Below are 13,434 nucleotides of genomic sequence, written 5' to 3'. Positions count from 1 at the left end.
CCCCGGGGGGGGGGGAAAAGCCCCTTTATAAAAAAACCCCCCCAAAAAAAAAAAAAAAAAAAAAAAAATCTAGGTATCTACCTACATACTACAACCATCAATCAGCAAGTTTTACTCGTAGAGTAGTGATCAATGGGCTAAAGTACATTCGCCAAATTCTTTTCGAAATTATTATTATTAATAGCTATAATCGCGATAATTATCGCGCCCAATGGACTTTGACTGGCTTCTTTCTTTTGGTTATTTAACTCTTCAGTACCTTTCTCTTTATTTATTTTGACTGTTTAGTAAAATGTTACTATGTACAATAACTGCTTTCAGCTCTATGTAGACGGTAGGTATATGTGGGAATATTTTGCCAGTAAGAATGTAAAAGTCTTGTTAGATAGCGACAATATTGTAATTACCTAATTCTTGAAGTAATAATAAAAAAATGATAATTCCGATAATCCCCCATTACAGTCATTTCAAACACCCAAAATCTAACCGGCCAACCGGTATCTTGTGAACTGCGGCCACTTGCAAATAATTAAATTAAAAATAAATAAAATATGTTAATTCTTTGACCATTATGAGGTACTTCAATTCGAACTCGTTTTTTGCTGATTTTTGCAGTCTCATTTAATTGAATTTATTGATTGAACATTTCCATATTAATTGAGAATCACCAGGTTCAAAATCAATCTCTGAAAGGCTTTGGAAACAAGTTTGTCAAAATAATGAGAAGAACAATGGTAATATATTCTACATTACCACAACACCTGACTTATGACAAAGTCAAAGTTTTGTGTCACAGAATGTCCAATGCATTTCACATCAAAAGTTTACAAGGTAGGTAATATCACCTCCTCCAATCGTTAACATATACCTAATGATCTATTTTCAATGTATGTTTGAAAATCAAACTAAAAGAAAACAAGCGAATTATATAAAGGGTGTCCCAATAAGAACGCAAGATTTGAAAGGGTCATAACTTTGTTATGCGTTGTTTTATCTTGCCCAATCTTTGACAGATTGATTGTAAACAAATCAAAATTAGTCATCGTGGAGTCTAAAACTGTTCAACAATGCGTTAGCATAATAAAATCGACACATTTTCACTTTTGCGTGAGCACTTTCCTAGTCGTAATCCTGTCATTTTCCCTTTTTCTGACGAGAAATGGCATGATCATGTAATTTTACCCTCCCAGACTATTTTTTGTGAGGGCATCTAAAGTCACAGGTTTACACCAACAAACCCACCAGCTTTGAAGCATTGAAAGGTGAAATTGAACGTTGCATCAACGAGATACAGCCTGATTTCCTCGAATTTGTCATCGAAAATTTTGACAAAAGGAAACGAATGTACGATCAAAGTCGAGGAAGTTATTTGTCTGATTACTGTTCCATACAAAATTTCAGAATGTTTACTTCTCAAATCATCTAAGAAGTCCATTTTATTCCACGGAGAACCATGCTTTTACAATCAAATCTTGCGCTCATTGGGACACCCTTTAGAAACATAGTAGGTACATAAAACCTATTTTGTTCATTATAGACCTATATTTTTACGTTTAATATGAAACATACTATAATTTATTCAAACTCAATGAAACATACTTCACTCGTTCTGGTATACCATTGTATCTGCAAACAGTCTTGATCACTAACACGTTTTCTATTACCTTTGCCAATTAATCAATCACTGCATCCTACATCTAGTAAAGCCTCGTACATACTGTACAATTTTTTCTTACGATTTGATCGTACAATCTGATCGTACGATAAGATATGAACGCGAAATAAAATGAAATAAAGAGTGTGGACGTGAAATAAAATTGATTAAAATTTCCGTACTGTGAGTGAGTACCTACCCGGCAAAACTGCAATTTATCGTTTGACGTTCGTAAGAAGAATCGCAGTGTGTAGTGGGCTTATGCAAACATTTCATAAAACAGTAACACTAGAAATACCTACAATCTTCAATACTTCCCTACAATTTTATGTAAGACATTTATCTATGTGTGAACAGTTTGTTTTAATTTATATTCTTTGAGCCTTCATCTATCTTCTCTCTGGTTTAACTGTAAAATGAAAACGTCTCTTTAATACTCATAAAGTTCTATAAATTATCTACTTAGGTATACCTAGACTAGACTACGTTTTATAGTAAGGAATGACTTTGAAAATTTTATTGAGTTCATTTTATTTTAATGTTTTCCTACAGATTAGAAATTAGGTACTTGTAAAAACGGTCCTTTTTTTTGCTTTTGCAACATGCAACTCCTTAAAATCTTTCCTACATAACTTTCATATTGAGTAGGTACCTAATATAACTTTGATTAGTGACCGGTGCGGATTTAGCTGTACCTATGATGAGACGCGATAAAGACATGAATAAAAAATAAAGTAATAAAATGTAATAGTAATAAAAATATTGACAAAAGCCATTAAAATTCCGCCTTACCCAACGTGCCGGTTTGCTGTCTATTTAATTTACTTTATACGATTATTTAATTTACTTTTTTTTCTCATTGGGAGAAAGTCCATCTGATTGGGACTTGGTTGACAAGATGGAAATTTGACTAAAAAAGATTTTAAACAAAAATTTGTGATGTTTGTCCACTTCAGACCTCTAACAAAATGATAGGTACACAAGGGTGGGAATGGGTGTTCAAATTTTCAAGTCAGGAAGGGACATAAGTTTGTAAGGTCCATTGAGGAAAACATTATTGTAGAAAATACAGAACACTATTGTCCAAATTGCACCAGCAATAAAATCAGGGTTTTTTCTTTAAAATCAGGGTTTTTTTCTTTAGGAGGGTTTTTTCTTTAGATTAGAATTAAAAAGACGCAACAAGGGGCTTCATGTAGATGTAAAGTTCTTTCCTACATAGTTATACATGAATGAGATTTTTTTACTATGTGTTTTTCATATAGCCTATAATTTGGCTCAGAAACTGTTCAATTATATTTCCCCACAGCAGAATTGCCTGAAGACGGCGTGAGTACCTGGCACGCTTCATACTTCATGTCAAGGTATCAAACCTAATGCTTAGTTTACTCAGATAGTATAGGTACAACAATCTGCATTCAATATCTCTAGGACTCCATTTTCTGCGTTAGGTAAATACCTTTTACATTATCTGATATGTATGAAACAGTTATGTGATTTAAATGCTTCTAACTTTTGTTGCATACTAATTCAGCTAATTCTAGTATACGTATACCTACGTAGGTACTATCTATATCTTCCCAAATAAAAATGACTGTTGAGCTTTTCAAAAAGAGATATGTCTTAATCTAGGAATATTTAGATCCTAATAGGTATTCCTAATGGCGAATGTTTATAGATAGGTTTTAAATTTTGTCTTTAAAACCAACTATTTACCTACATTACTCTTGGATTTAATATATTATCCAGTGAATGTTTATCAAAGATTTAAATTCACACACAAATTTTCAGCTCGTATACGTTAGATATAGGCTTTCAAAAGGAAAAGAATTAGTCTATTTTTTATCAACACATTAAATTTGCCTCGAACTTAATCATTCTAAACATCGAAAAACGTTATACCTGATTATCTATTTGGTATCTTGATCTCTGACACTCGAATCTTATACTTAATCGTATATGTACGTAGTTGGGTGTTAGCATAGTTCAAATTTAGTTAATAGATAGACAGTTAATGGAAAGATTTCTAGACCACTTTTGGTTTCTATTAAGGTTATTAATTAAGGTTTTAGCCTGTATTGATTGACATGGAAAAAAGTTCAGGCAATAGACTAATTTATTAATTTAAGTTGAACTTGCTTGTGAAGATAGGTAGAATTTGTAGTTCTCAAGAGATTTTATTTTTTCCCACGTTCCTAATATTCCTACGGGATAAAGTTCTACCAAAAAGAGATTAGCCTTTTAGCTCTTCTTGAAAAGGAAGAGAAATCCATAAGTTCACTAAAAAGCTGCCACGGACTCAAGTTATGGACCTAAGAACCACTTCACTATCACAGGTTTTGTTTCATTTAGGAACTGAAGAGTTTTAATATCTATTCTCTACTAATTCCTCAATATGCTTGACCTCCATGGTCACTACTTTGGTTTCTATTAATACAAGGTAGGTACTTATTTCAAGCAATAATAGACGGACATTGATGACAATACATATACCTACGTAAAGTAGAAATTCTTTCAATCAGTGTCCTCATCTACCTATAGACTAGGTACAAGTATTCCTAAATCCTTACGTAAATATTTGTGGCTATGTTATTTTTGTGTTAATATTTTACATTGAATTTCATCATCATTATCAACTAAATTTCTAGTATTCTTAAATTTGTTGACCATTAATGACATTATGATGTTCTTGAAATATTTCTGACTTCCTATAGATTACATCTTACATCTGTTCCAAGATATCTAAGCTTATTTTAATGTAAACTTGGTTATTTGGTTGATGGGCATTCCAGCAATGTGACCCTGGTACTACCGTATTTTCCAAATCCAACTAAACTCCTATCCTTACAGTTGCATATTTCCTCTTCATAAAAACAGTCATTGCAGTCACGTAGTAAAAGTAATCTGAGAAAACATCATTTTCTATCTTGACTAGAGGACTGAAACCAAATTATCCCGCTTACATCTTAGATTATGATTCTTGTAGCCAAGATCTTAAGTCCTCATCTGTCTTTTCAAGTGAATTAAATGCATTCCAAGCACATTTAATAATCAATAGAACATAATTTGCATCAGGTGTATCAGAAATATTATACGGTAAAATAAAAAGGAAAAAAAATCCTCACACACACAAAAAAGGCAATCTTTATCCTGATAATTCTTCAACCCAGATTAAAAATATTTAAATTTATTTAATTTGTTCGGATTTTTTTCTCCTCTACACTCTATCATTAGAGATGCTATAGTTAAGTCCGAGACATTCCACTTTTTTCTCTCTATGGTGTATAATATGGAGCACTTTCTTTTCTGAGTGCTTGGTATCTTGTACCAATATAATATCTGAAATTATATTCCAATCTTTTCGCCCTTATGATATACGATGTCTGGGACCTGTTTCAAAAATTGTTTGGACTGAACACTTTCTTCAATGGCCACAGAGGATGCATCAGAGGTACTAGATATTCCAATCTATTTCACAAGAAAGAAAGAGAGAGAGAAAACGGATGGAGAAAAGTGGTTCAGACCAAGCCCATTTTTTTCTTCTCTCAACAGGTCTTTGGACAAATTTTGCAGACATCGACAAATTTGTGCGTAAAAAAAAGTCACAATATGGTGACCTACTTGTTCATAACAAAACCACAGATCCTCATGAGATAGACAAGGAATTCTGAGACATTGTGTGGCTGTCAACCGAGTTAGATTTAGAGCAGCTTAGCTTGTAGATAAAGAATCTCATATGTTCAAAGTTTCGGCCCATTTTTATAAAAAATAAATATCTAATAAAAAGAAAAAAAAAACTACCCAAATTCCTCAGTCCCATGTTCCAAATTAAAATATTTGCTTGGCGCTTTAATATTACAAGAGTAGTGCGCTGAGCAAGTGTGGTAGTTTTGGCACATCCACTAACAATAATGGTAGTTTTGGCACATCCACAATCAACTTGACTGTACCCTTTCTTTGCTAAAAAGACACATTTCCACGCTAACTTGGATATGGAAATTGTTTGAAATATTTTATGTGATAAGCCATTCTTTCAGTCTTTGAAATAAAATTCACAAATCATTACCAGTACCTAACTAATGGTAATTACAGAGAGTCTGCGATTCAATCATTCAAAAGCTCGCACAAGTAGCTCACTGCTACTGTGCTGTACTAGACTATCTGGCTAGATGACTTCTGTAAGGAAAAAAATAATCTAGTAAAAAAACTACTTGAATTGAGAAGATGCTCTGATAAGCCCCGGGGTCTAGGCAAGCGCAAGCGATGTGTATTGTTCAAAAAGCCCCTGGGCTCTGGAAGCCTCCAAGCATAAGACCGAGAAACACCCTATCGTATCAATCTCTGGCAAAGTAATTCGGTGAGCAGAACCTGCAATGACCTGCTAGGAGGTCAGTCGGACTGATGGGTAGTCCACATAAATAGTGCGCGGCCCGACAAAAACTTTGATTGGTAGAAAATAGAATGCCAAACTTGGAAATTGGTGCCGAACTCTATCATTTAACGTTGTGAAGATAAATTTTCATTGCAACTAGGTATTGAAGTTATCATTTCGTCCCTTCGGAAGTCAAATACAGAACATCTTAAAACGAGGTAATTTAAAGAGCTGAATCCTGATTCTTCTCAATTTATCACATAAAATTATTACACTGATGTCAAGTGCAAGTGCTCTATAAAGGGTATTCTATAGAGTAATAAATTCAAAATTGAATAAATCTTCTTTAACATATTTCAGGTATGAGCAGCTTACAAAATGTCATCGCCTGGCTGTGGCTTAACGGTCAATACAGTTTGCCTTGCTATACAGTGGGCGTGGGTTCGAACTTAACCGAAGAACGGAATTCTTTATTCACTTCAGCTTTTACCACATATTGACAAGTGCTCTGAGGAACAGGAGTTATTGAGGAGAAAATTTCATACATCGCGATCGGCTGGAATTGAATCTATGTCCTACTGTTTATCAGGCGAGCTTTTTGACCACTAGATCAGCGAGGCAGGTACATAAATACCTAGATACCTACCAAGAAAAATATGATAAGTATGATAACTTCATAACTATTTACATTGACATACTGATTAATTGTTTTACTTATAGGTGGTGACAGGATTTTCGACCAGTCAACCAAATATCAACATCGAATATGGAAAGATAAATTCTCTTCTTGGCGTTCCTCCGAACAACCGCAAACTTTAACAACAAAAAACAAACCAGAATATATAAACACAGTATCTCGGAGGTACCTACATAGGTATACATCGAAGCTTGAGGCACCTCTCTTAAGGCTCGCCCTCGGGACAGCATTCCACACTTGAGTACTAGCCATTCCGTAGCTCAGGCTACTAACCAAGCGAAGAACATATAGAGCACGTGGGCTTTGAACACAGAGGAGAAGAAAAAGAAGACGAGGAAGCAGAAGAAGAAGAAGAACGAGAAGAAAAAACCGTTGCCAAGGAGAGAATCGGAATCTATGGCCATATTAGTCTACTGGGTATCCTGGTGAACTTTCAGTATCTACCTGTTTATGCTCGTTGACATAACTTTATACCTTTATGTCCTTTATATATTGCCTTACTTTTAGGTTATATCTATCTAACCTGTTAAATCAACCAGGGGTTTCGATCTTGGTCAAAATTCGACTAAAACTCCCACCTACAAGGCGAGTTCCTTTCTGGGTTCGGTTTCAGAAAGTTGCGAAACTTTCTTGGTCATGGAGAACCTACTTTTGTGCTATTTAATGACGAGCGCTCAACTTCAAGTTGTAAACCTTCTGATTATATATTGAACCCTGTAGCCTCCTCACACTTGTTTCACCTTTATTATTACTACCTATACCTCTCATGTTCAACTTGAAAAGGAGAAAGATTCGTTTACACAATGCGATTCTTCGCCAGCTCAGGTCAAAAGAAACCAGAAGAGAGAGAGAGAGGGGGGGGATAAGGGAGAGTATAGGAGGGAGAATAATATGGGAGGAGAAAGAGTTTGTCATCCGTGTATATCTCTACATGAATATGATTATAAATGGTGAATCAGGCATCTCCACTAATATTTCCAAATATTGGTGAATGTGACCAATTTACTGCGTGATTTAAGTATCTATTATTAAGACAATAAGCTGTAAACGGTCCTGCACAAAATCTATAAATTGTATTATCTTTCAGACGCGACTCGTAAAAGTAATTCCACCTGTGTGGTAGGTATTACTGTATTACTAACTTTCCCTCAAATTGACAAGGGAATGCAGGCCACACGCACAGGCAGTTTCACTTGAATTGGATCTTGCTTTGTGTGGCCGCGATTTGGACATAGTGGGACATTAGGACATTTATTAGACTGCATATCATTTTTTCTCAGTAAACCCCAGGACCTAGACCTAGGACGATTGATTTACTGAAATTTTCATACTAAAAGCATGTTCATAAAGAGGTCAATTTTTGAATACTGAAGGGGCTAGAGGATTTCTGCTCCTACCAGGACTCGAACCCTACACCACTATGAATAGAAACCACATTTCACACCCGCGTCTATCAACAGGTGGAGAATTTGCAAGCCGCCGGGAATCGAACCAGGAACCACCGCTTAATTTGCACACCGGCCACGGAGGCTACTGATGAGTAAATAAGTATTATTCATAATATAAAACATTATTTTAATGAATAATTAATTAATTACTGATGGGTAAATATTTATTCACAGTAAAATGTTTAATAATTTATTCATTTATTAATAAATTTAATAAACGAATCAGTAGAAAAGAGGTAATAGAGGTATTATTTACTTTAAATTACCTCCATTATTTATTTATATTGTTCAATATAGGAACTGCGACTGCGTATACTATTGTTTATCTATGCGAGGTATTATATTCATTTGAGTTCGGATTTCTTTATTATTTTTACCTTGGCATTTAAAGTGTGGACTAGAGCGACATTGAGAACTGCACGGTTGCTGCATCTAGGATTGTGCATTTGGAAAATAATGCGAACTGGTTCGATGATAAAGAAATTTCTTCTATGAATAATCAGGTGGATTTTCCTAGTGCGATCTTTAGTAGATCGTTCGTTTTTCTTTCGATATCAGTAATTTCCCCTTTTCTACCTGAAAAACCTTTCCGCCTGGAATATAGCCTTTCCTGTAGCCTGTAGGATCACGTCAGCAGAATTGCTCGAGAATGGTTCAATGTGCATACTCCACGGAAGCTTGTTTCTTTCCATAACTTTATCTTCCAAAGTATTAAGTTATACCCATATTTATCTTTCATCTACACCCTTCTTCTCTGAACTTGTTAATAAAGAAGCCAGAACTTGAGAATCTAAGACACAACAGAAGTTACAATTCTACAAAGATAGTATCAGTTTTACTAGCAAGATAAAATAGTATGCCGTAATATTTTTAAAACTTACAATATTTTCATCTTGCTAGTTTTGTTTTAATTGAAAACCGAGCAACACCAACTTACTTGTTCAGAAAAAATGTATCAGTGAGACAATCAATTTCTCGCATACGAATGTTAAAGAATGTTGTAGTAATCGAAACGGTGCAATAAGTTCCTGTTTTATTATGGCATTAAGGTGAGATAGGCACAGAAGGTTTGTAAAGATAAAGATAGTCCTACTTACTACTTAGTATATTTGCAAGTTTATCTTAATGGATCATTTGAAGATATCACTCGCATAAGTGTTAATGCGGTATAAAGTTTTTGCCTTGGTGTAAATTCGAAAGGATTTCACTAATGTAAATGTAAGATGTACCTACCTATAAAGATTCAAGTGGGTGTGAGAAATTTGTGATTTTAGATTTTACAGCTTGGTAGATGGAAAAGTTATACTTATGCCAGTTCCTTTCTCCTTGGTGTTTTGAACGCCTAACATAGAACATACAGGAGGAAAGAAAATGATTTCCTGATAGTTCAGAGAACTGAGCTGGATTTTCCCCCTTCAAAATGGATAGTAATTAACGAGAACTTGATTAGTATTAAATTTACAACAATCCTTTGGACTGTGGAGATCCCAGTTTTCAGCCACTACTTCCACCAGCCTCCAATCACCAGTCTACAAAAAAGTTAATTTTCAAAAATCAGTTCCAAACACCTGTCGCGATGTACTAAATTAGTAAAATCCGCACTAATCTGATTAATTACTAAAGTAATGACTGTATATTTATCCCATCAACCCTTCCATCTTACGTTCACTAGTGTGGAACGGATATCCTGAAGTATGTAAACACTTGGTGAGTAGTTTACTATGTTAATGAGATGTAATACCAAGTACGAGGAACTGAGTATTAAACACGATGCGTTTATATTTATGTTTAATAAAACATATGTTCTAATGTTTTAATAGTATATGACTACTAATCTTCTAAATCCGGGAATCCCTAGCTAATTTGCTACGCTTGATGCTATGGTTAGTTAGATGGTCAATTGACCATTACATCAAAAAGCATGCCTTGTCTGGTGTGCTAGATTTTTTTCCTCACCTACCGTGAGTAATTGAGTAATTCCATCCTGATTACACCTGGAGTAGGATTAGTGAATCATTTATATATCTTAATCTTATATAAAGTAGGATTAACAAGTGGATAAGTAAGAGACATTAATCACAAACTTTTCAGTTAAGTATCTTCTTATTGGTCAAAGGGTATTTGTTTTCAGCCTCATCAGGGGAAAACAAACAAACAAGAAAACCAATAGGTACATTACTTTATCTGTTTCTATTATTTTAAAAACTTCAAAGGATCAATCGAATACTAGCAAACGCATCACAAATAGAGTTGCTGAGTGTATTAATTACCTATAAGATTTCCTTAGTTTTATCCCTTGTCTTTTAAATTAATATTAGGTATCTACATAGCTTTCGGAGCTTTTAATCTTTACCTACTTTATCTCTTCTAAAGATTTTAGGTTCTACATTGGATTGGGTTCTAAATTGGATCTATATTTGGTTTAGTACACCATTAAAAGAAAGCACTAGATAAGAACTTTACACAATCACCACATGTGCTAAAACAAAGTTGTTAAGCAAAAAACGGTGATAAAATCTAGACCTGAGCCAAAATACATTTACAATGTCAATTTCTCGCGATATTGCTGATAGTGTCATTTACATATAAGATAGTGAGAAGAAATGAGAACAGGGCCAGAGAAAGGGCAAAACATAGTTATCACTTTATCAGTATTCTAATTTCATTTTGGGTATCTATCTTTTTTGTGACAGTTGAACGTTAAAACAACACATTTTATGTTTAGTTTGATTATTTATGTAAGTAAACCTTGTTTTTAATCCGGAAAGGGCTGAAAAAGCAACCTTTCTATTTTTGGAAGAAAGTCTGGGCGAAGTTAATAGCTTTCCTTCCAGATTTTTTCCCTGGTAGGTATCATACTAAAGAAAAAGGAGAAGAGTGGAAGGGAGATATAGGAAGTTCATAGCCGAAAATAACAAATTTTCCATTTAAAGATGAGGAAGAGATGAGAAAAAGATAGAGATCGAGTAGAGGTACGCCGAAACAAACCATATGGAGAATTGGGCACATCCACTAACAAAATATTTTGAAGACAATCCTGATATTATTTATGCCCTATTTCCACTGAAATAAGTTCATTTTATTGAAGAAATTACAAAACTATTGAACCTATCTCTAGACTACTCTAGAGAGTAAAAGATCATTGAACCCTTACAAAATTTGGCGGGATTCAAAAATAATAAAATCAGGTGCAAAATGTTACCTGCGGACCTGTCCTATAACCTTGGGGTATTTTGGGATTTCATAATAAGGTCGTAGGCATTTTACGTTCACAAGAAAAAGGAGAGTTGTAATAAAGGAACCTGTTAGGTGTTGTGTCACAAAGGGCTCACTATATTGTTAATAAGATTTTGTTAACCAAATCTTCTGTTTACCCAAGAGGTATAAAGTATTAGGTTAAAACTAAATAATACCTATGTAGGTACTTGGCCATTAATGAACACCTTTTGATGAACCAGAGTTTGAAGATGTACATTTTACTTTCGAATCTATCCTTTTACGTTACATTATAATATTACAAAACTCGGTACCTACTTGTTTATTTGTTTGTCAAAAGCACGTACCTCTTCTATATTTCAGGATTCACTTCTCAAACCTAATTAAAGAAGTTCTTATTTCTCGGATCTTCGTAAAATCCAGAAAAAGAAACCTCAATCTTGTATGGTAAAATCTCAAGATTCTTGGAAACCTCTGTACATGACTGAAATTGTCCTAAAGATAGATGTACCTAAGACAACAACTAACATTGGCGATAGACAATCTTATACAGACAGTAATAAGAAGCTTACAAATTATACGTATGTCTATTAAGGTACTGAGCATTTTGATTTACCTCTTCGTCTCCTGAATGTAAATCCTCTCCTGCCTGGTCCTCCACTATTAGAACAAATGATACATCATTGTTGTTATGATGATTGTTCAACATATGATGCTTTCTTGGTGACAAAGCATCCCCATCCGTATCATCAGGTGTAGGTGACTCTGTACCTTTCAGACTTTTTAGATCGTTGGTGACGGCATTGGCTGTGTTATTGTTGTTTATGACATCATTCAAAAGTCTTTCGTCCCTATGATTGGTTTGAATGTCATCCAACTCATTCATGTCAGAATCTTCCATAGTTTGAAGTGGATAACGGGATTTTCGTTAAAAAATTCAAGTCTCCTAATGAGAAATTCGTTTATATTGTGTGTTTTAGGTTTGTTTGTTTGTTGGCGGTTATAATATATTTGCAATAGTTAGTATGGAATTGTCTTCGCTCCAATGTTCAAAAAGATCTTATATGTTCAGATGAGAATATTGAGTCTGTGCAAGCCACAACGTTCCTCTCTTCTCGATCTTGTGTAGTGTGTAGAGCTACTGCCAGCTAACCTGTTTTCTACTCACATCCACATCTAGGTAGGTATTTCATTTTTATAAATACTTTATGTTATAGCCGTCCTGTAATTTCATAACGCGTTTCATTCAAAATAATAATTTCAATGTGTTCAAATTCTATGCACGAAAAGTTACCGAACGAAAATTTGCAAAACGGCCGAGAAACGTAACGATTTTAGTAAAAAGCGACACAATGAATAAGAGATTTTAAAATTGGTAATAACAGTAAAAAATGGCACTAGACAACATTGATACGTGTACAAAAATGAAATTTTATAACCGAGAAAAACTAGAAAAAATAAATAACAAACTTTGATTTGAAAGATATTGCAACAAATGTGAAAATCAATGGCACGTTATAACTATAATATTTAACTATAAAAATGTAAACAATCACAAAACACAGTTCTAAAATTTACATTGGACACAAAAGTATGTACAAAACATTGGACGAGAAAATAAAATATATAACAAAACAATTAAGTAAAAAATAAATTATTATAATTACAATCTATGTACAAAATTCAGTTTTGTTCATGGAAAAATTCAAATTCATTGTTTTTAAAATATTTATTTTTTTATTATGATATTCCGGAAATCAGGTGTAAAGTACAACGCTCAGAGCGATCTAGAGAAGTGTGTTTGCTGGAGGGGCTAAACCAACTTCTTGAACCAAGTGGGGAGGTCAAGTAAAAGTTGTAGACCCGATAGTGATGCCTCTTAACGGATACCAAGATAACCTACCTGGTATACCTGGCATACGAGAATCAAGAAACCGAGAACCATGTTCACATACCTGAGTACCAAATACCTGAGTCTCCACACCAAGTACACTTGTATTGGATTCAGTACTTATTCATTTTAGTACCATTTAAAGAACTTCCAAGC

General features: G+C 34.2%; 1 protein-coding gene across 3 annotated transcripts in view; it reads right to left on the bottom strand.

Annotated features, from left to right (window-relative positions):
- Positions 1-12,788, bottom strand: part of LOC103505433 (transcription factor AP-2-epsilon) — a 51,969-nt gene extending 39,181 nt beyond the window's left edge. Inside the window, exon 1 of one of the 3 annotated variants that reach the window (XM_026820930.1) lies at positions 12,004-12,788. In XM_026820930.1, coding sequence (XP_026676731.1) covers positions 12,004-12,288 — 285 coding nt within the window. In that variant the 5' untranslated portion in view covers positions 12,289-12,788. The remainder of the gene's footprint in view (positions 1-12,003) is intronic. The other 2 variants (XM_026820966.1, XM_026821002.1) reach the window with 2 other exon arrangements.
- Between the last annotated feature and the right edge of the window lie 646 nt (positions 12,789-13,434).

This window comes from Diaphorina citri, unplaced genomic scaffold, assembly GCF_000475195.1.
Source record: "Diaphorina citri unplaced genomic scaffold, Diaci psyllid genome assembly version 1.1 scaffold1, whole genome shotgun sequence".
In the NCBI taxonomy this organism is placed as follows: domain Eukaryota; kingdom Metazoa; phylum Arthropoda; class Insecta; order Hemiptera; family Psyllidae; genus Diaphorina; species Diaphorina citri.
This window is presented reverse-complemented; position numbering and strand designations above follow the sequence as displayed.